Source organism: Lampetra planeri, chromosome 72, assembly GCF_965212315.1.
Source record: "Lampetra planeri chromosome 72, kcLamPlan1.2.h2, whole genome shotgun sequence".
Classification (NCBI taxonomy): domain Eukaryota; kingdom Metazoa; phylum Chordata; class Hyperoartia; order Petromyzontiformes; family Petromyzontidae; genus Lampetra; species Lampetra planeri.
Window position 1 is genome coordinate 2811224 of NC_136177.1, and position 21638 is coordinate 2832861.

The window sequence follows — 21638 nt, forward strand, 5'->3', positions numbered from 1 at the left end:
TCGTGAATTATGTTTTTGTTTGCCACGTTCATAGCCGCCCATGATTCAGACCACCGAGTGGCGGTGTCTTTATTTTCAGCTGCTAGAGCGGAGTCGCGTATCCAGAACGGTTTCCTGGATTTTAGCCTTGGGTGTGGGGGTTCCTTTAGATCTTGATGGAGTGGTAGTGAAGTTTTTTTGTTATTTTGTTGTACTCCCGTGTCGTCGCATCATCACGTCGGATGTTGGCTGGAGCGATATTCGCCAGCACAGGAAGCCACAGGAGTGGAGTAGACTTTAGGGAACCGCTGATGATATGAAGTGCGTTGTTAATTTCGGCATCGACAAGGTTCGTGTGAGCGCTTGCACCCCACACCGGGGCATAGTACTCCGCAGTGGAGTAAACAAGGGCCTGCATCGATATCTTCAATATGCTGGCATCGCTTCCCCAGGTTGTTCCTGCAAGTTTCTGAATAATATTCACTCGTGCTTTCGTTTTACCTTGAGCTTGTTTGAGGTGGTGATGGTAGTTTAGCGTCCGATCCAGGGTAACTCCTAGATACCGAGGGTGTTCATCATGTCTTAGCTTCGCCCCATAGAAGTTAACGTTCAATATTTTCGAAGCTTGTCTGTTATTCAGGTGGAAGGCGGAGACGACGCTCTTCGATGGGTTTGGCTTAAGAGTCTTCAGATCTTTTTCAGGGACTGCCTCAGTGTCCTCCATTTCCCGTGCTTGGGTTGCGAGTGCGATATCATCCGCATATGTGAACTTACGGAAAGATGTCACTGGAATGTCGCTAGTATAGAGATTGAACAGCGCTGGTGCCAGAACTGATCTCTGCGGGAGTAGGCTGCTGGTAGCTTCAGCAAGGTGAACCATCGGTTGCTCAGCATTTCGGTGATTAGCCTAATTGTCAGACGGCAAGGCACGGCTTTCGCAAGCTTCAGCAGGAGCCCCTTCTGCCATATGGTATTGTAAGCTGAAGAGAGGTCGATGATAGTTGTTACTGTTTTGAGCTGGTGTTCGAAACCGGCTTCGATGTGACTTGTTTAGGCAAGCACCTGGTCGCAAGAGTTACGACCAGTTCTAAATCCTGCTTGTTCCTGCCGAACTATTTACTCAAGCGTGGGCATCAGCCTTTTGAGCAGAATCCGCTCCATTAGTTTGTAGATGACGCTGAGTAGGGAGATAGGGCGGTAGTTTTGAGCGTCCGATGCATCCTTGCCTGGTTTCAGAATGGCTATTATCCTTGCCTCTTTCCACTACTTCGGAACGATGCTTGTGATGGTGCTGGTGGTGGGCTTCCACCAATAAAGGGCTACTGCTAGTGGTGATGGTATTAGTGGGCAGCTATGGTCCTGGTGGTGGGCTTCCAACAATTCAAGGACTGCCAGGTCTAAAATAGAAACATTACAGCCAGTTATGACTTAAACTGGTTGATAACATCCTTCCAGTGATTGCTGAGTTTGTACCCATCTTCTCGGTTGAAATTGTGTCTATGTCTGTATATATGGATGGCTTCATGAACGAATTTTTGTTGATAGCCAGTTTGTTTGCAAAGTACCTTCGTCTTAGAGAAATCAATTTCGTGTGTGCCCACCGCATTAAAACAATGATCAGCCATGGCTGAGGTATTGGTTATACCATCTGCCCTATGTTCATGAATACAGTCCGAGACATGTCGCTTCGTTTCCCCAATGTTACTACTCTGCAGACACAGCTTAGTTTGTAGATGCCGGGGTTTTGCATGTCAGGGATCACATCCTTCATAGATGGGATCAGATCACAAATTCTATGTACTGTGTTAAATCGAACCTGGATCTTGTATTTGCTCATGATTTTGGGGATATTTTTGGTGACCCCTGCTATGTATGGCAAGGTGATGGTTTTGATCGGGTCCTCAGATGGTTCTTTCCCAACGGTTGGGGTGATAGCTTCACAGATTGTGTAGTCTGAATATCCATATCCATCTTGAGAGCTTGGTGTACGTGTTCCAGTTCACTGGCTAGGTGATGATGGTCGGAAATATATCGAGCTCTATGGTGTAGAGTTTTGATGAGGGAATTCATCTGGGATGGATGGTGGTGGGAGTCAGCTTTTATTTGCTCTTCCCTTAAGGCTTTTGCCTCACTGAAACTAATGTTTGTTTTTGGCAATTTACTGTTCTCAATAATGTTGGCAACCTCGTGCCTAGTCATTTAAGCTTGATTACGAGGGAGATGTCTAAATGATGATTACACTTCAGCAATTATCTCATCGACAGGGATTTACGTGGGGCAACAGCAAAGTTAAGACCTTTAGACAGGACTGAAACCATATCGCTGGATAATTCAACGTTAGTCATGTTGATAACCGTTTTGTTTATTAAATGTAATTTTTTAGTTGAGAGTTGATTGTTAGTCAGTCTTGCTAATGTGTTAATTTTGGTAGTGTTAGTTTTGTTCAATGCATTATCAGCTGATTGCTGTGTAATTTTGCTGATTATATACCAATAATCTGTAGAGACATTAATTTTCACGTGTAAGTACATGAGTGATTTAGATATGTGACTTAGTTCACTTCTGTTATGCTTTATTCTCTTTTTTAGCAATAATTCACTAGCTTTTTGTAGTATTTGATTAGCTTTAAGTGACTTAATGTGATGACTTACTTTAACTGTGTGTGGTATTACCTTTGAATCTCTGCATCTTCTGAGGAATGCCAGGGTCCTTATGTTATCTGTGGAGTTTTTCCCCCTGATGAAGCCAGTCTGGGCTTCTCCATTGATGTTTGGCAGGGCCTTTTCCAGTCTTTTTGCAAGCAACTTTGCATACATTTTATAATCTGCATTGAGCAGGGAGATTGGTCTATAGCTGGCTACATTCTCCTGAGTTGCTCCTGGTTTGTGGATCACCATCATTCTGGCTTTCATCATGGAGTCCGGCAAATTTCCCTGCCGTTCTGTCTTATTCAGAATATTTAGTAGGTAGAACAGGATGGGGGTCCCAATGTTTTTGTATAATTCCGTCGTTATGCCATCAGGTCATGGAGCTTCCATGAGATCTTGAAGAGTGATGGGTCTACCCAATTCTGTCTTCAGTAAAGGAGGGAGATGGGGGAGGCCTATTTCCAGCAGAGGTAGGATTATATGTCTTGGGGTGTAGGTTGTTCTGAATTGTACAATTTGTCATAATATTCACAAAATGCTTCATTGATGTATGAGGCTTTAGTGCTAAGGATGTTGGTCCAGGTTCAGATAGTGGGTATGTGCCTCAGTCCACGTTTACTCTTAACCATTCTCGCAAGTATCCTACCAGTGGCTGGGGAGGGGTCGTGAAATGGCAGCTTGGCCCTCATAAACAGTCGGGAGATCTAGTCATTTGAGATCTTATTTAGCGCCTCTCTTTCTTTCCAAATTTCACCCCACGTCTTCTTACGTTGGGATGTCATATTCATTATGAAGCAGCCTGAGCCTGGCCTCTATCTCCTGTGTCCTCTGTCCCCTTCCTTTCTTGAGCCACGCACCCCTTGCTATAAGGACCCCTCTGAGGTGAGCTTTGAGGGCATCCCACACCACCAATGGCAATGTGGGAGAGGATGCACTTAAGTTGATTTCCATGACGAATCCAACATATATGATCATTTTTCGATCATTTCTTTATCCCGAAGCAGGGCTCTATATAGGGCCTAAGTCACGTGTCTCTGCTCCTCTGGGTCCAATATAAATTTTATAAGGACTGGAGTGGGATCATAAAATTGGAAAATCCATAATTTTCACCTTTGGGACTGAGGGGAAGAGTGTGTTTGACAACATAAAGTATCATGCGCTCTAGACACGTGGGTATAATCTCTCTGGAGGAATCCGATGATCTGTGAAGCTATTTTTAAATCCTTTATATTAAGTTCGCTTGCTTGCGTGCTTGCTTGCTTGCTTACGACCATGCAAATCTTTCGGTCGTTTTTTAACCCACTTCCCGTGATCCAATCGAGCTGACATTTTCCACACAGACTCGTTGTGCGAGACAATTAATGTTCGTGAAAACAAATTCCCAAAATTTTACACTGTTTAGGGAAAACAAATTAAATATTTAATTACCAATTGCTTAATACTGGCAGACAATCATCTGACCCATAGTTGGCAGCCATCTCAAGCCAGAGGACGAGAAGACTCTAGCCGCCACGCATATAAAGGATTTATAGTGAAAAACTTAGTTTTTACGGGTTTACTTGTTAAATCCTTTATATTAAGTTCGCGTGCTTGCTTGCTTGCTTAGGACCGTGCAAATCTTTCGGTCGTTTTTTAACCCACTTCCCGTGATCCAATCGAGCTGACATTTTCCACGCAGACTCGTTGTGCCAGACAATTATTGTTCGTGAAAAAAAATTCCCAAAATTTTACACTTTTTAGGCAAAAAAAATTATTTTACATATATTCAAATAGAACGCATTCATGGCTTTGGCTGAACGTCAGAGTGTAAGAGCCCAGAGCATAACCCCTCCACAGGCCGTGGCGGAGTAGCGCAGTTGGTAGCGCCCTCGCTTCCCATGCCAAAGGTCGCGGGATCGATCCCCGCGTCCTCCACAGGCGAATATATTTTTAAATCCTTTATATTAAGTTCGCTTGCTTGCTTGCTTGCGTGCTTGCTTGCTTGCGTGCTTGCTTGCTTGCTTAGGACCGTGCAAATCTTTCGCTCGTTTTTTAACCCACTTCCCGTGATCCAATCGAGCTGACATTTTCCACACAGACTCGTTGTGCGTGACAATTAATGTTCGTGAAAAAAAAGTCCCAAAATTTTACACTTTTTAGGCAAAAAAAAAATATTTTATATATATTCAAATAGAACTCATTCATCGCTTTGGCTGAACGTCACAGTATAAGAGCCCAGAGCGTAACCCCTCCACAGGCCGTGGCGGAGTAGCGCAGTTGGTAGCGCCCGCGCTTCCCATGCCAAAGGTCGCGGGATCGATCCCCGCGTCCTCCACAGGCGAATATATTTTTCAATCCTTTATATTAAGTTCGCTGCCACGCATATAAAGGATTTATTGTGAAAAACTTTGTTTTTACGGGTTATACTTATTTCACATATGTCCAGTAAGAGCAGGTCAGAAAGTTACAACAACAAACAATACACAAACACAATACTAGTGCAAGTACAGGAAAGGTAAGTAAATCACTTAGAATATACATATAAAACTAAACTATTTTTTGTATCTTACCAGTTAAAGCCCATTGAGGTATTAACTTATTTTTCAGAAGCATCCTGGCCACAAATGATAGTGGCTGATGTGGAAATGCATAAGAGCATCATTATCTAAATAATCTCAATGTTGTTTATAAATGTGGAAGGAAAAAAATCGATACCACCACGGGGAGAACGTACAAACTCCAAATATGTGTCAAATACAGTGTCTGCCTTCAGGCGTATTGATCGACCTTGGGGAGGTCCAGGACCCATTCAGATAATTGGTGTTGGTTGTGAGCGGGAATCGAACTCAGGTCACCGGGTTGGTAGTGCAGCGAGCTGCACATTGCGCTGCCACTCCTCACACACAACAACAACAACAACCGCCATTCGCCACTAAGTGGCGGTGACGTCACCACGACGCTTGTGCCAGGCCATGTGCACCTTGAGGCCACTTTCACACACACACACACTGACGTTCACACACATGCGCACAACAACAACAACCGCCATTCGCCACTAAGTGGCGGTGACGTCACCACGATGCTTGTGCCAGGCGCACAATATTCACTTTCACACACACACTCACTTTCACACACACACACATGTGCGTGTGGGCGCACACACGCACAAACACTCACTCCCAGCGCGAGGCTGACTCATTACATTTCACAGAGGATCGCTTCCCTGAACAAAATAGTTCCGCAGTTCAGTTTGCAAGTGCGAGTTCAGGACTGCCTGTATGAGGTAATTTTTCAGACACAAATAAAAAAAACACTGGTCATGATAAAACAAAAAGTTATTCTCATCAGGCAAGTGCAGTCTCTACATCTTCGTGTCCCTGGGTAACTATATTTATGTTCTAAGAAGAAGACTTGTTGCCCAAAACGTTGCCTATTCTATTTATTTCCTTTTTAAGACCACTGTTACTGACAAATGTGTTTTTAATGTTGTGTATGCATTACTACCAGTGGTTTATTTGTGGTTCCTACTCCCAGGTGGCCCATGGATTTTCATTGGTGATCTGTGACTGGTTATAATAATTCCGGTTTAGTAACCTACAAGTAATTTGGCAAATTTAGCTAATTTGGACTGATACCAGCAAACACACAGCAGACTGTTTTTCGAATTTCGTCAGGGTATCTTCAATATCCACAGTGAGTCAGACAGTGCATAACTTTTATGGCTATCACACCGGGTGGCCAGGGGCTTGAACTGCAGCTTCTGCAACAAGCAGCAAACGTGCTAACATTCGACCACGTCACTGCCCTGTGTTGTGTTGCTTGACCTAGATCTGGCTGAAATCCTTCAGGCTAAAGGAGATGAAATTCAAAATGGTAGGGTGGACCTCATGGTTGATCGAGAGGATGTTCAGCTTGATAAAGACCTTCAGTCTGATGCCGAGGACCTTCAATCTGATGCAGAGGACCTTCACGTGGATGGCGAGAAGCTCGTGGATGGTGGAGAGGACCTTGGGGCAGATCGACTCGAACTTCATTTTGATGGACAGGATCTTCAGTCTGATGGACAGGACCATTCTGATGGCGAGGGCCTTGGTAAAGAGGGCTCCACTGTTAGATGTGAGGCGTGGGATTCATGTGGAGCCCGGGCAGCCCTGGGGAGCTGGGCAGAGGTGGAGGTGGAGCTGGAGGACTCGAGTGACGGTGAGTAGGTGTGATGGAAGAGAGAATTGTGTGTGTGTGTGATGTGATGTGACCACACCTGGCTGCGGCTTGGACAAATGCGGGTTTTCCTCTTTGCGATGTGTGCGCAGTTGTGTTTTAAATCCCATATGTGAGTAGGAAGAAACTGGGTGTTAAACTATTGATTAAAATGGATTGAAGAGGGAGCCAATTGGCTCAGAGGTCAGAGTGCTGAAGAAGCACCGCTGAGACCCTGGGATGGAATCTAGGGCAGCTGCCTGTGATTAATCTGGGTTCTCAAGTGTTCTGAATGGATGGTCTCAGCCCAGTCACAAATGACTGCACGTAAAAAGATCACATCACAATCAATCTCGTGCTGCGAGGTTAAGCCAGGTTTGTTGTAAAAGACACACATGGGCAAATTTATCATGGAGATTGAATGGCACAAGGGGCTCAGTGGGCTGTGTAAGTCGACATGTGTCCAGCACATTGACCGCTGGCTCCGAATTGACTCAAGCCGGGTTGTTGTTACCCTTATGCTGGCCGAGTGCTAATCCAGATAATTGTTATTGATATGCACGACCTTATAAATAGGTAATACCACATGGGAGCATTCATTGTTCGATTAAAATAAATATTTATGTTCATAAAACACGGAATCAGAATATTCATTTATTTTGGAAAAATCCAAGGAGCTATGAAGCATGCATTGTTCAACACATGCCATAATTTGAGTTACTATTTATGCAAAATGATTGCTTTATATTATAATTGTATATTTTGACTGACGGTACGGTATGACAAAATCTAACAAATGAGACGTAAAAATAGAAAATCCAACAAGACGGAGATAATTTATTCTTTAATTGAATTGAGACCGACTGAACCTTGATGATTCATCAAATCACTGAGGGTGGATTGGCACAAACTACTGCCTTTTTTCACCACGTAATAATGTATTTTAGGGTTCTTAAACTTTTTCAACTTATGCAAAAATGTGGGCTAAGTTTTTCCCACCTGCCTGCTCTCGTATATAAACAGTTGATTAAACTGTGGATTTAGTGTGTGCAGGATCTACGTGGATTGGTATAGTTGAAGGAAGCTTGAGGAAACCATCATCCAGCAGTGGATTGGCCATGACTGATGATGATAAGATTCTCAGGGAAAGAACTCTCTCAATATTTAAGTCTTTATTAAAGTGTAGTTAAGCATGTGGTTTGAACGATGAATGGAGTGTTGATTAATGTTGCGCAGTACCATTCTGCACTAAACATTCATGACTGCTTGTAGCATATATACGACCGAGCCACTGCACTTAGAGCTGCCAGACTCAAAACTGAATTTTCAAGATCACATTGATTATATTGGTAAAAAGGCAAAAAAAAATTGTATCGACACAAGCACTGCTTCCCCCCTATGTTCCGCTTGGAATTGATAAAAGTTACCATACTGCCTCTACTTGATTACTGTGACATCGTATATACATCAGCCTCCAGTACTATACTGAAGAAGCTTGATTCAATTTATCACTCGGCCTTAAGATTTGCATTGAACTGCCCATATAGGACCCACCACTGCGATCTCTACATTGGGTCTAACTTAACGTCTCTTAATGATCGACGGCTTGTGCATCAGATCTTATTTATTCACGATGTACTTAAACAAAAAAATCCGCAGACTACCTGCTGGATCTCCTCACTGTTTCGAAGAACAAATGTGACCTAAGGTCTTCGCTCATTTACCAGCTTCACATTCCTTATTGCCGTACAGATACTGGAGGAAGGGCCTTTTCTATTGATGCCCCCAGGGTCTGGAATGCTATCGCCAATAAACTGCAACTTGGATCACTACCTGTGAGATCTTCATTCAAAGCTGCTCTAGAGGAGGTGTACATATCATTCCGGGTGACCGCTGCAAAGTATGATCTTGAGTTTTGATTATAGTGTGCTGATCTTTAAAGGTGTATTGAAAATTTTTGATACTGCTACTGATACTCCTGCTGTTATGGAGTGACTCATGCTGCCAGCTATGGCTGCAAAGTTTGGTCGTACATGTTATGTATATCGTTTATTGTTGAATTTGAATCACCGTTCCTATGATCACTGTTACATTGTTTTATAGCTTTATTTTGGTGATTTTTGAAAACGTTTGACATTAGCCATGTTTGTTTGTTGTAGTACAGAGTTAGCCTGATAACTTTAATCTAAATTGTCTTATGGTTATTGTTTAACTTGCATCCCACTGGGATTTTTGCACACAGCATTGAAATACGGTGTTTTTTCTGGGAGACTTTACTTTTTTTTTCCTGGATTTTCTTGTTGCGTGTAGTCACTTTAAGATGTTTCTTGTTCATGTTTTGTTTGTTGCGGTTGCACCCGAGTCAAGAGCCGCATGGCTCACAGGGTTATACCTAATAAATAAAACTGAAAACTGAAACTATGAATGCAGCACCAAGTAGTTGAGAAGACGAGTACATGCTAGTGTGTGACTTGAGTCACTAAGCCACAGATACTTTCATGCTGACTCGCTGCATCACTAAGCTACTAAGTCAATGACAACACCATTGAGTTACTAAACCACTGAACCACTCAGCTGCTGGGTTACTGAGCAATTGAACCGCAGAGATGCTGATGTTTCTTTCCTCCAGCAGGTAGCAGCATTGTGGAGACCGCTGCATTGTTCCATAGGGGGGGAGCTGCAAACAGCAATGCACAGCAGAGCGAGACGCAGCAAACGGTGATCCTGGAGAGCAATGCTGAGCCCCCGTGTGGGAAGGCTGCAGTAGTGGCAGTGATGGAGGAAGCCGAGGGGGAGAAGCCGCACGTGTGCGGAGCCTGTGGGAAGTCGTTCGCAGTTCTCTCCAACCTCCAGATGCACCTTGCAATGCACACGGGGGAGCGGCCGCATGTATGCGCCGAGTGCAGGGAGGCATTTGCGTGCGCCGAACTTCTGGAGCGGCACCGGCGTTTGCACGCCACTTGGGCAAAGTCCTACATGTGCTCGGAGTGTGGAAAAGCATTCCGACAGCTGGGAAACCTCAAGAACCACGAGCGCACGCACACGGGCGAGCGCCCACACGCCTGTCCCCAGTGCGGAAAGGCATTCGCCGACCTCTCGAGCCTCCAGCAGCACCGGCGCATCCACACGGGCGAGCGACCGCACCGCTGCTCGGAGTGCGGGAGGGCGTTCAAACAGTCGGGCAGCCTCCAGCGGCACCAGCGCACGCACACGGGCGAGCGGCCCCACCGCTGCTCGCTGTGCGGCAAGGCCTTCGCCTTGGCCCACACCCTGCAGCAACACCGCAAGGTGCACACGGGCGAGAAGCCGCACGCGTGCCCCGAGTGCGGGAAGGCCTTCGCGCAGGCTGGAAACCTGCAGCAGCACCTGAGGACGCACGCACGCAGGAAGCCCTTCAAGTGCTTCGAGTGCGGCAAGGCCTTCACACAGCCCCGGGGACTCAAGAAGCACGAGAGAGTACATGCCTCAGGAGCTGCAGGTGAGGGAGCCTTGGCTGGGCCACAAACACTTGCAGATTTGGGTTTTGGGTGTCTTAATGCCCTGAGCAGTACCACCATACTGTAGGTGTTTTAGAAGGTGCTCCTCCCTGTTTTTCTACCTGGTTGAGGTTTACCGACCAGAAACATGGTCAATATTTTTTTTGCTCGAGCTTTAGTCGGTGTGTCATCTCATGATAGCTATACTTGCGATGCTGGTACCCGAATAGAATGGTTTTCTGCAGTACAGTAAGTCCTCTTTATGTTGGGGATGCGTCTCTGAAAAATGCAACGTTAGGCGAAACAACGTAAATCAAAAAACGTTAAATCAATTATATTTTTTACCATTTGACTTATTTTTACCATAATATAAATTCAACATACATTCGAGGAGGTATTTTTTTGGTAAAAATTTGAAGGCAAAATATATATGTACTAAAAAAGATGAAAAGATACTCAAAATAATATTAAGTTTAAATATGTAATAAAAGTTTATACAGAGTACTCACCAGAGATGGCAGTGCAGATTGCATGTTTACAATATGGCAATATTGAAAATATCCAGCATGGGCACCGCGGTGCTATACATTTTCACGCGACAAGCCACTTTGTTGAGCTATCATTTATGGCCAGGTCGCCTTTGAAAAAGAGCTGTATAGCTCAGTTGGCCTTACCTGGTAAAATAAAAAATAGTTGTAATAGTTTAATGTGCAGTACCTATTATTTGCTGCTCACAGTTAACTACCATCGACGTATGGTGACTTGTGTAGTCATGCTCATTTTTTATATGGGAGAGTGAGGAGTTTGGATAAATTTTCTCTCACATGCAATTCCCTCAATATCTGTGTAGGACACCAATGTGTATTTTTAAGCGTGCTTTAAAGGCGACAGAAAGGAGGACAATAACTTGATCCAAAATACAATTAATCTTAACAAGATTTGGAATGTATTAACTAGGCATCGATTCGTTATGCACTATTGACGCACTATGCACAAGGATGCAAACCAACGGCGGCGGATGATATAATAATTTCTTGACAACAATGTACATCCAACTCATGAAAACTCTCAGGCAACAGTAACAGCACACATTTACATTATCCCGTAGTTCACCAGCTTAACACAGCGACCCGCTTGTCGAAAATTACAGAACACTGTGATGACAAAACAGGTGCAGAACAACGTGACATCAAAACCGGTATGAAACTTGATTTGAAGCTTTCGTGACTGCAGGAATTCATACTCTTTGGTTCTTTCGGTAAAGTTACGGAGGTAGAAAAAATAATAGATCATGACGTTTCGATCACAACACAAGCAACCGTCATCAGGTATGAAACAAACAGCAGGAGTACTGCTGACGTAGGAGAAAGAGCTGCTGCAACGAGAGTTTATATAGAATTTTGGTGTGCCCAAGCCAAGGGTAAGTGGGCGGAGCTAAAGAAGGAATTTGTACGTAAATGTAAATGTGAGAGATTAGCATGTCAATGTGAGATGGCCCAGCCAACAAAGGTGTGCCAATGAGAAGATTAGCATGTCAATGTCAGAGAGCCGGGCAACAGGAACAAAAAAACCCTAAGAACAAGAGGTACACATGGTGAGAGGGAGACAGAGAGAGAGAGAGACACACACAGAGAGTCGGAAATAACAGCTGACATAGGCAGGTAGGATGGAAACATCACAGTCAGTTAAGACTTTACTTAGTGAATAACGTCCTTCCAATGATTGCTCAGTTTGTACCCATCTTCTCGGTTGAAGTTGTGTCTGTGTTTATATATCTGGATGGCTTAATGAAAAAATCTCTGATGATAGCAAGTGGGTTTGCAGAGTACCTTCGTCTTGGAAAAATCTATTTCGTGTGAGCCCACAGCGTTAAAGCAATGATCAGCAACGGCAGAGGTATTGGTCCTACCGTGTTTCAGATCTGCCTTGTGTTCGCGAACACAGTCCGAGACATGTCATTTCGTTTCCCCAATGTAACTGCTACCGCAGCCACAACTTAGTTTGTAGACACCAGGGTATTGCATGTCAGAAATCACATCCTTTACAGATGGGATCAAATCACGGATTTTGTGTACTGTGTTGAAACGAACCTGGATCTTGTGTGTGTTTAAGATTTTGGAAATCTTTTTGGTAACCCCTGCTGTGTATGGCAAAGTGATGATTTTGATTGGATCCTCAGATGGTTGTCTCCCCATGGCTGGGGAGACAGCTTTGCAGATTGTACGGTCAGAATATCCATTCATTCTGAGGGCTTGGTGTACGTGCTCCAGCTCACTGGCTAGGTGATGCTGGTTGGAGATGCAACAGACCCTATGGTGTAGTGTTTTGATGAGGGAATTCTTCTGGGTTGGATGGTGGTGGGATTCAGGCTTTAGATAGGCATCTGTGTGGGTGACTTTCCTGTAGACAGTGTCGCAACGAGCCATCAGGTCTCTTCTCGATCAAAACATCCAGGAATGGTAGCTTGCCATCTTTTTCCACTTCCATGGTGAATTTAATAGATGGGTGTATGGAATTGATGTGGTTGAGAAATTGGTTCAGTGCTGGCAGGCCATGTGGCCAGATGACGAATGTGTCATCTATGTATCTATTCCACAGGGAAGGACGTAGGGTAGATGTCTGGATGGCTTCTGTCTAAAATTGATTCATGAAAACATTCGCTACCACTGGTGATAAGGGAGAACCCATTGGGGTACCCTACCTAATTTTGTTTGTAGAATGTACCATTCCAGGTGAAGTTAGTGTAGGTAAGGCAGTGCCTTACCAAAGTTGGTACATCTGGATTCAGTCCCTGTTGGACCAAGTCTTCAATTATTGCAATGGTGTCAGGTACAGTTTCCTTGGTGAATAGGGAGACTACATCGAAACTGACAAGTAAATAATCTGGAGACAGTGAGATGTCCTTGATTAGAGAAACCAAGTGAGCTGAGTTAAGTACAGCTGAGGTGGTCTTGCCTCTGAAAGGAAGCAGGGTCTCGGACAGAAATCGGTCCAGTTTGTAGGTGAGCAAGTTAATGCTGGAGACGATAGGACGGAACGGGGTACCTTCTTTGTGGATTTTTGGAAGGCCATAAATCTTGGTGGTCTAGCAGCCGAAGGTTTTAGAGAGTACTGTTTGGTCGGTTCGATTAGAGAAGTCGAATTAGTGATGATACTATTGGTTTTCGTGGCTAGGTGGTTGGTGGGATCTCTATTGATTTTGGTATAAGCTGCCATCATTAAGAAGGTCCTGAATTTAGTTGTTGTAAGTGGTTTTATCCATGACGAGCTTATATACCCGGCGTTGCCCGGGCCAAAAAAATATTTGAAAACTACTCTTAAAAATCGAACAGCAGTGCATACGGACTGTGGTGGTAACTGCTATGATTACAGCAGTGCATACCGACTGTGATGGTACCTGCTATCACTACAGTAGTACATGCCGACTCTATAGCAGTATTTAATCGACTCTATAGCACAAAGTACTCACCTGACAGAGTGGCGTGGTGAGGCCTAGTCCCATGCAGAGCCTCCGGCCTCGCCTAGATTGTCCAGCCAGCCGAAGTGGCACCTTGGCAGGCTGCGGCTACGCTGCTACCCCTGACACCCCCGCCCCCAGCCACGATCTCCCCAGCTACTCTGCAATAATATCTACGGCCTATAGTGGTAGCATCTACCAACCGTATAGTAGTAACTGCACGCATCGGGGTGGGGGGGACATCACACAGTGAAAAATTTACCTGAGCATTTAGTGTATTTTGATCGTATTTTTAACGCAAAAGAAAATGTCCCCCTCACTCCCACCAAAGGAGTGCAACTTGGCATAGGCCGTCCCCCCCACCAAAGGCGTGTGAGTTGGTATGGTCGTGCATGCGTCATAAGTGAATAAATAAAAAGGAAGCACGCAAAAATCGCACTAAATAGCTCATTAAACTAATTAAAAGTTCACGGATGTGAAAAAGGAATAGCATTTGCTCACGGCGGGGCTTACGGCATGGTACATGCCTTTTTATAGTTTACGTGAACCCCACCGTTGGAGAGCCAAATCCTTCGCAAGCGCGCGAATACACAAACAAACCCACAAACCCCACCACAAACCACACACAAACAATTTTTGACTTTTATATATACAGTGAGGGAAAGTATTTGATCCCCTGCTGATTTTGTACATTTGCCCACTGACAAAGAAATGATCAGTCTATAATTTAATGGTAGGTTTATTTGAACAGTGAGAGACAGAATAACAACAACAAAATCCAGAAAAACACATGTCAAAAATGTTATAAATTGATTTGCATTTTAATGAGGGAAATAAGTATTTGACCCCCTCTCAATCAGAAAGATTTCTGGCTCCCAGGTGTCTTTTATACAGGTAATGAGCTGAGATTAGGAGCACACTCCTAAAGGGAGTGCTCCTAATCTCAGCTTGTTACCTATATAAAAGACACCTGTTCACAGAAGCAATCAATCAGATTCCAAACTCTCCACCATGGCCAAGACTAAAGAGCTCTCCAAGGATGTCAGGGACAAGATTGTAGACCTACACAAGGCTGGAATGGGCTACAAGACCATTGCCAAGCAGCTTGGTGAGAAGGTGACAACAGTTGGTGCGATTATTCGCAAATGGAAGAAACACAAAAGAACTGTCAATCTCCCTCGGCCTGGGGCTCCATGCAAGATCTCACCTTGTGGAGTTGCAATGATCATGAGAACGGTGAGGAATCAGCCCAGAACTACATGGGAGGATCTTGTCAATGATCTCAAGGCAGCTGGGACCATAGTCACCAATAAAACAGTTGGTAACACACTACGCCGTGAAGGACTGAAATCCTGCAGCACCCGCAAGGTCCTCCTGCTCAAAAAAGCACATATACATGCCCGTCTGAAGTTTGCCAATGAACATCTGAATGATTCAGAGGACAACTGGGTGAAAGTGTTGTGGTCAGATTAGACCAAAATGGAGCTCTTTGGCATCAGCTCAACTCACCGTGTTTGGAGGAGGAATGCTGCCTATGACCCCAAGAACACTATCCCCACCGTCAAACATGGAGGTGGAAACATTATGCTTTGGGGGTGTTTTTCTGCTAAGGGGACAGGACAACTTCACCGCATCAAAGGGACGATGGACGGGGCCATGTACCGTCAAATCTTGGGTGAGAACCTCCTTCCCTCAGCCAGGGCATTGAAAATGGGTCGTGGATGGGTATTCCAGCATGACAATGATCCAAAACACATGGCCAAGGCAACAAAGGAGTGGCTCAAGAAGAAGCACATTAAGGTCCTGGAGTGGCCTAGCCAGTCTCCAGACCTTAATCCCATAGAAAATCTGTGGAGGGAGCTGAAGGTTCGAGTTGCCAAACGTCAGCCTCGAAACCTTAATGACTTGGAGAAGACCTGCAAAGAGGAGTGGGACAAAATCCCTCCTGAGATGTGTGCAAACCTGGTGGCCAACTACAAGAAACGTCTGACCTCTGTGATTGCCAACAAGGGTTTTGCCACCAAGTACTAAGTCATGTTTTGCAGAGGGGTCAAATACTTATTTCCCTCATTAAAATGCAAATCAATTTATAACACTTTTTGACATGCATTTTTCTGGATTTTGTTGTTGTTATTCTGTCTCTCACTGTTCAAATAAACCTACCATTAAAATTATAGACTGATCATTTCTTTGTGAGTGGGCAAACGTACAAAATCAGCAGGGGATCAAATACGTTTTTCCCTCACTGTACACCAGAGGGGGATCTAGGGGAAAGGTCACAGAAGGGGCACACCAGGAACCCGCGAGTAGGTTCCAGAAAGGGGGCATGGCGGAGCGAGGCCACGCTGACAGTATAAGAGGGGCCCCTGTCGGGGACCTCGGGGCTTTGCTTGGAGTGGGATCCCCATCGTGCTCCTGAAGTTCTTCGTCACCCTTTTTCTCGTCATCTTCACCATTCTTCTCGTCGTCGCCCCCGTCTTCACCATCTCGGGGCGCCACCAGTCAGGCAGCCTACCAACTGTCCTGACTGAGTAGCATCGCCAACAATAGGCGGACTAATTATTAAGAGTGTTAACCCCGATGGTGATTAAGTCTTATCGTCTCCGAGTTAGTCATTGCATTTGGCGTCAGAAGTGCTAAGGAAATAGAAATTCGTCATTGCAAAAGCGGCAAAAAGGAAGAACCCACTGATTGTGTCCTCTGGAGACAAGGACACAGGGATGTGATCCCCTCGACAGCCCCGGAATCCGGGACTCCGGTGACGTGTTCCGAGGCGGCGATGCCTGCGGAGCAGCAGGAGAAGGACGTCTGCCCCTTGCAGCCGCCGGTCGGAGAAGGGTGGTGCGACCTCACCGGGCGCCTCGCGGGCCTGCTCTCCGTCGCAGCTGGTCATCCAGCTCGGGTCCGCGGCGCCTACCGGAGATGCTGCAATACGAGGGTCTCGTGGCGGATGCCTCACCTTCCGCCGCCGCACCAGCACGGGAAACGGTGGAGTTCCCGCCCGCGCAGGTGGCCGCCATTTTGAACGCCGCGGGCACAGTGCAGCAAGTGACCGCCATTTTGTCGTCCGAGTGGGAAATTCTTCCCGCCAAATTCAAGTCACCATCGGTGGCTTCTGTCTCTACAGAAGCGCTTGGCTACTGTCTGCAAGTTCGTGGCCGCGGGGGGTGACTGGACACCTCTTCGGCGCCGTTTCAAGCAACTTGCACCCTGGTCGGGTGGTCAGATGCAGTAGCGCTATGAGTTCTGCCCACGGCGCTGGATGTCGACTCCCTGGCGGCGTTTGAGGCCATCCCCTAAGCTGACCGGGCAACTCTACCTCGGGCATGCGCTAAGATGGCTGCTATTTTTGATCCACCATCCAACGTGCGTCGAAGGTTCTAGCAGGGTCCTGCCAGATTCAGACATGGTGATCTTAACTTTGACTATTAGTGATCCATCACATTATACTTGAGACAAATGTCATGATTTGTAATAAAGAGCAGGCTCTTAACCATACAAAATCGAAACCTTAAATTTCAAAATCTCGTATTTTGTGCAGGTAGGCTTTCTCGTGCATCCTGGATTTTCTCTCAAAAATGTGATGGTCTATCTACATTGCACTCGCAAGAAAGTCACAGCTCACAGGGCTCCCAGCCTGCATGAAGGATGAACACTTATTGCACTTATGGTAAGATCCTCTCATGCTGCTCGCAAAGCTAAAGGAGACCGCAGGTGAGTGCCGCTCAGCCTGCAGCTTTGTCACAGCTGCAAGTGACACGTGGCTCATGTGAGTGGGGAGAGCCACTTTGTTCAACTTATAGTCAATGAATATTAGGATTGGTATTGAATGCTTCAGCAACTCAAATGGCCTTACATCACATCTCCTCTCAATCATTCTCATGTCCAGCTGTGATTTTTAGTCAAGGGAACCCTCTGATGACAACTGTCTCTGTGCGGCACACGGTGAATGCAGTACCAGGCCACGAGTTGGTATTCAAGTTAGGGGGTGAAATTGTTTTTGCTAATTTAATAACTTGCAAGTAATTTTTGTAATGTTGCCAAACATTAACAATGTCATGCATTGTGTTTGTAGATCTGCAGTCAATGGAGGACCTTCAGTCTGAGGAAAATGAGCTTCGAATGAATGGAGATGATGTTCTAGCTGACAGAGAAAACCTGGTCCTTAGAGGAGATCATCTGGCTGAAGGAGAGGAAATTCATGCTGAAAGAGGAAGCCCTCATTCTCATGGATACGACGTTCTGGATGACGGAGATGATCTTCAGAAGTACAAAGAGATCCTTCAGGTTGATGAGGAAGACCTTGGATGTGAAGGAGAAGACCTGCAGGCTGAAGGAGAAGACGTAAGGGATGATGAAAATAACCTGCAGGGTGATGGAGAGGACCTGCAAGTTAATGGAGAGCACTTGCAGGCTGACAGAGATGACCTGCAGGGTGACAGAAATAGCCTGCAGGGTGACGGAGAGGACATCATCCGGCGTGATGGCTCCAGCATGACACCTGGAGAGATGTGGGTATCACGGGGAGGCCGCGCAGCACCGGAGACCTGGACCGAGGTGGAGGTGGTGCAGCCAGAGGACTCGCGTGATGGTGAGGAACAGGGTTTCTGTCTTGTGATAGGTAACTCTTCCAGATGAGCTTTACACCATTGGAACCTCATTTGCCAGTAACAAAATATGAGAATTGTGTTTTTACCCTTTTATCTGGCAACAAAATTGACACCTTTTTTTCAAGGACAGTGCATACATTATCAGAGTTATGTTTTTTTGTTTGCATTCCGACTGCAGGTATTGTGGTCAATGCAAACATGGCTCCTTGTAAAAAAGGTGTCAGTTTTGTTGCCAGATAAAAGGGTAAAAAAACAATTATCAGATGAGCTTTGTTGGGTGCTTGCCATTCTAGACTCTCACAGGAACATAAAAATGGTGTTGACATCATGTAAGGTTAAATTTAGCTCCATTTGGTTTCATATTTTTTAACCAGACTACAGTTGCCTGCTTCCATCTGTTAAAATGACTACATTTCTGTTTAGCATCACCCATGTGGACGCCTTCATTTTTCAGAAGAGACACTGTCGTTGTTTAATGTGATGCAGACAACGCCATTACTTTTCAAATTAGATAATATAAAATGCATAGACACTGCCCGGCCATTTGGCGTTTGAGTGCTCTCCTTGTCTCCTTTTGGCACTCCAGCAGCTTCCCACACTCAGGTAAGGTTTACCTTGTACTTGGCAAGTAAAGTATCATACCTGGACAGCAATGAAACATGGGCTAACGTTGACTAAGATGGGCATCATTAGGTGATGCAGTTCAGACCAATTATTATCAGACTGGCAAAGTTCACCGCGTATTTTAAAACGTTCCCCAATTGGGGCTTTAGACATTTTGACCTTCATGAGCTCTTAATAAAAGTCCCTTTCTGTGTTCTTCCCATCAGCAGGAAGGATATCGGTGGAAACCCAGAGGCTCAAGTGTCCCCTCTGCTGCCAGAGCTTCCTGTCGGAGAGCAACCTACACAGCCACACAGTGCAGTGTGGCCAGGATTCCAGTAGCAGCCAGAGGCAGCAGATACCCAGTGCTGGTGGTGGCTCCCGCCAGGTCACCGTACGAGGGGAGGCATTCACGCAGCCAGAGGAGATCCACGCACAGCGCACGATGCATGCTGTCACCAGCATTAGCAGTGGCAGCAGCGTCCCACATGTGTACCCTGAGTGTGGGGAGTTGTTCACAGATCCGGAGGAGATGCAAGCTCACTGTGTGGCTCACATTGCCAAACGGCCGCATGTATGTGCTGAGTGTGGGGAGGCATTTTCGTGGGCTGAGCAGCTGCAGTCACACAGGGGGGCACATGCGCGTGAGAAGCCGCATGTTTGCGAGAAGTGTGGGAAGGCATTTGCAGTATCCTCAAACCTCCAGATGCACTTGGTAACGCACACAGGTGGGCGACCGCATGCGTGCACCGAGTGCGGGAAGTCATTCACGCGGCCTGAGTTGCTGGAGCGGCACCGGCGTTCGCACACGTGGGATAAGCCGTACATGTGCTCTGAGTGCGGAAAGGCATTCACGCAGCTTGGCAACCTCCAGAACCATGAGCGCACGCACACGGGTGAGAAGCCGCACCTGTGCCCCGAATGTGGTAAGGCTTTCGCTGACCTCTCGAGCCTCCAGCAGCACCGACGCATCCACACGGGCGAGCGACCGCACCGCTGCTCGGAGTGCGGGAGGGCGTTCAAGCAGTCGGGCAGCCTCCAGCGGCACCAGCGCACGCACACGGGCGAGCGGCCCCACCGCTGCTCGCTGTGCGGCAAGGCCTTCGCCTTGGCCCACACCCTGCAGCAACACCGCAAGGTGCACACGGGCGAGAAGCCGCACGCGTGCCCCGAGTGCGGGAAGGCCTTCGCGCAGGCTGGGAACCTGCAGCAGCACCTGAGGACGCACGCACGCAGGAAGCCCTTCAAGTGCTTCGAGTGTGGCAAGGCCTTCACGCAGCCCCGGGGTCTCAAGAAGCACCAGAGGATACATGCCACAGGGACTATTGGGCAGTGACATCCATATACAGAACATTCGGTGGAAAATGTTTATGCTACCGATCATATCACCATGATTTATTTGGGAAATGGATCAAGTGGAGTTGAAATGGGCCCAAGAATTGGTCAATGGAGACGGAAAAAATCGCTTCGATGGCCATAGTTGTCATTCTGTAAAGATTGCATCGTTTAATAAGCAAATATGTGCAGATATAGGGTACATTGGACATTGGCCTGTGTTAATTACTTGTTAAATAGCAATCTCTTGTCATGCGTTACTCTGTTTAATAAGCTACAGACCATTAAAATGCAACATTGAAAGCAGAAACCACAAAAAGAGGCTTCAGCCTGTATGAAACTTTCCTGGTTCACCATTTAAAGTTCCAAGTACAGGTAGTCCCAATAATCTGTTTTTACGCGATTTACAGAGGGGGACAGACCCCAATCAACGTGTTCTACTTAACAAGATTTCACACATTTTAGTGTAATTTTCCACCACATTTCCTTATGTAATAAATGACTGGACCACGATGTCTGGCTCAGTGTCCTTTATTATTCGGTTCGTGCTGTACACCCACACGGCTGTCTTTACTCTGTAGCTTCTCCACGGTGCTGACTCCAATGTCGGCCCGATCCACAACAGCAGCTCCGCTGCTGTTTCTCTCACACAGCCCCCCTTGGCTGTACTCTCTGCTGCTCTTCTCCCTCCGCAGCTCTCACAGCTTCTTGCTCTCTCTCTCTCTCTCTCCGCAGCTCCTCCTGGCAGTCACACCGCTGCCTCTAACAAGCAACCCCCTCTCTCTCTCTCTCCGCAGCTCCTCCTGGCAGCCACACCGCTGCCTCTAACACGCAGCCCTCCTGGCTGTCTCCTCCCCAGCTGCACACCACTCCGCAGCTTCCTCTTATCTTCGGGGTTGGCTCCCGATCGCCGTCGGCGCCCCCCCTCTCCACACTTGCCCGCGTGGCCTCACTCTTTTCCGCTCACACCCCGACTGCCTTCTCCTTCCGGTTTACGCGCTTAAAGCCCCGAACCTTACCCCCCACGTCACATGACTCCACCCCCCGTGACGTCACCTCCGGAAGGTCGCTTACGCCCGCATTACACCACCCTCCCCCGTAGAAAAATCCCAGCCGACCTCGGCTGACTAATAGCAAATCGTAATGCGGCGAACCGAGCTTCCCCCCCTAAAGGACACTAAGCATATAATGTAACAACAAGAACAACAACAACGCAATCAACATCAACGATCGTACAAAAGCATGCAATAAATACAACTGTAAGAAGAAAATAACAAGACAGCAACAATCAACGAAACGTAAGCGATTTGGAACGTGTGCGGGTCGCCGGCCCGTCCCGGACGGTCGGCGGCCC

General features: G+C 46.4%; 1 protein-coding gene across 13 annotated transcripts in view; it reads left to right on the plus strand.

The window, feature by feature from the left end:
- The window catches only part of LOC144737695 (uncharacterized), a 38681-nt gene extending 17884 nt beyond the window's left edge, over window positions 1-20797 (plus strand). For 2 of the 13 annotated variants that reach the window (XM_078620523.1, XM_078620522.1), the window contains 4 exons: window positions 6435-6806; window positions 9433-10281; window positions 17812-18357; window positions 19177-20797. In XM_078620523.1, coding sequence (XP_078476649.1) covers window positions 6435-6806; window positions 9433-10281; window positions 17812-18357; window positions 19177-20285 — 2876 coding nt within the window. In that variant the 3' untranslated portion in view covers window positions 20286-20797. The other 11 variants (XM_078620531.1, XM_078620532.1, XM_078620525.1 and 8 more) reach the window with 11 other exon arrangements.
- Window positions 20798-21638: the final 841 nt, after the last annotated feature.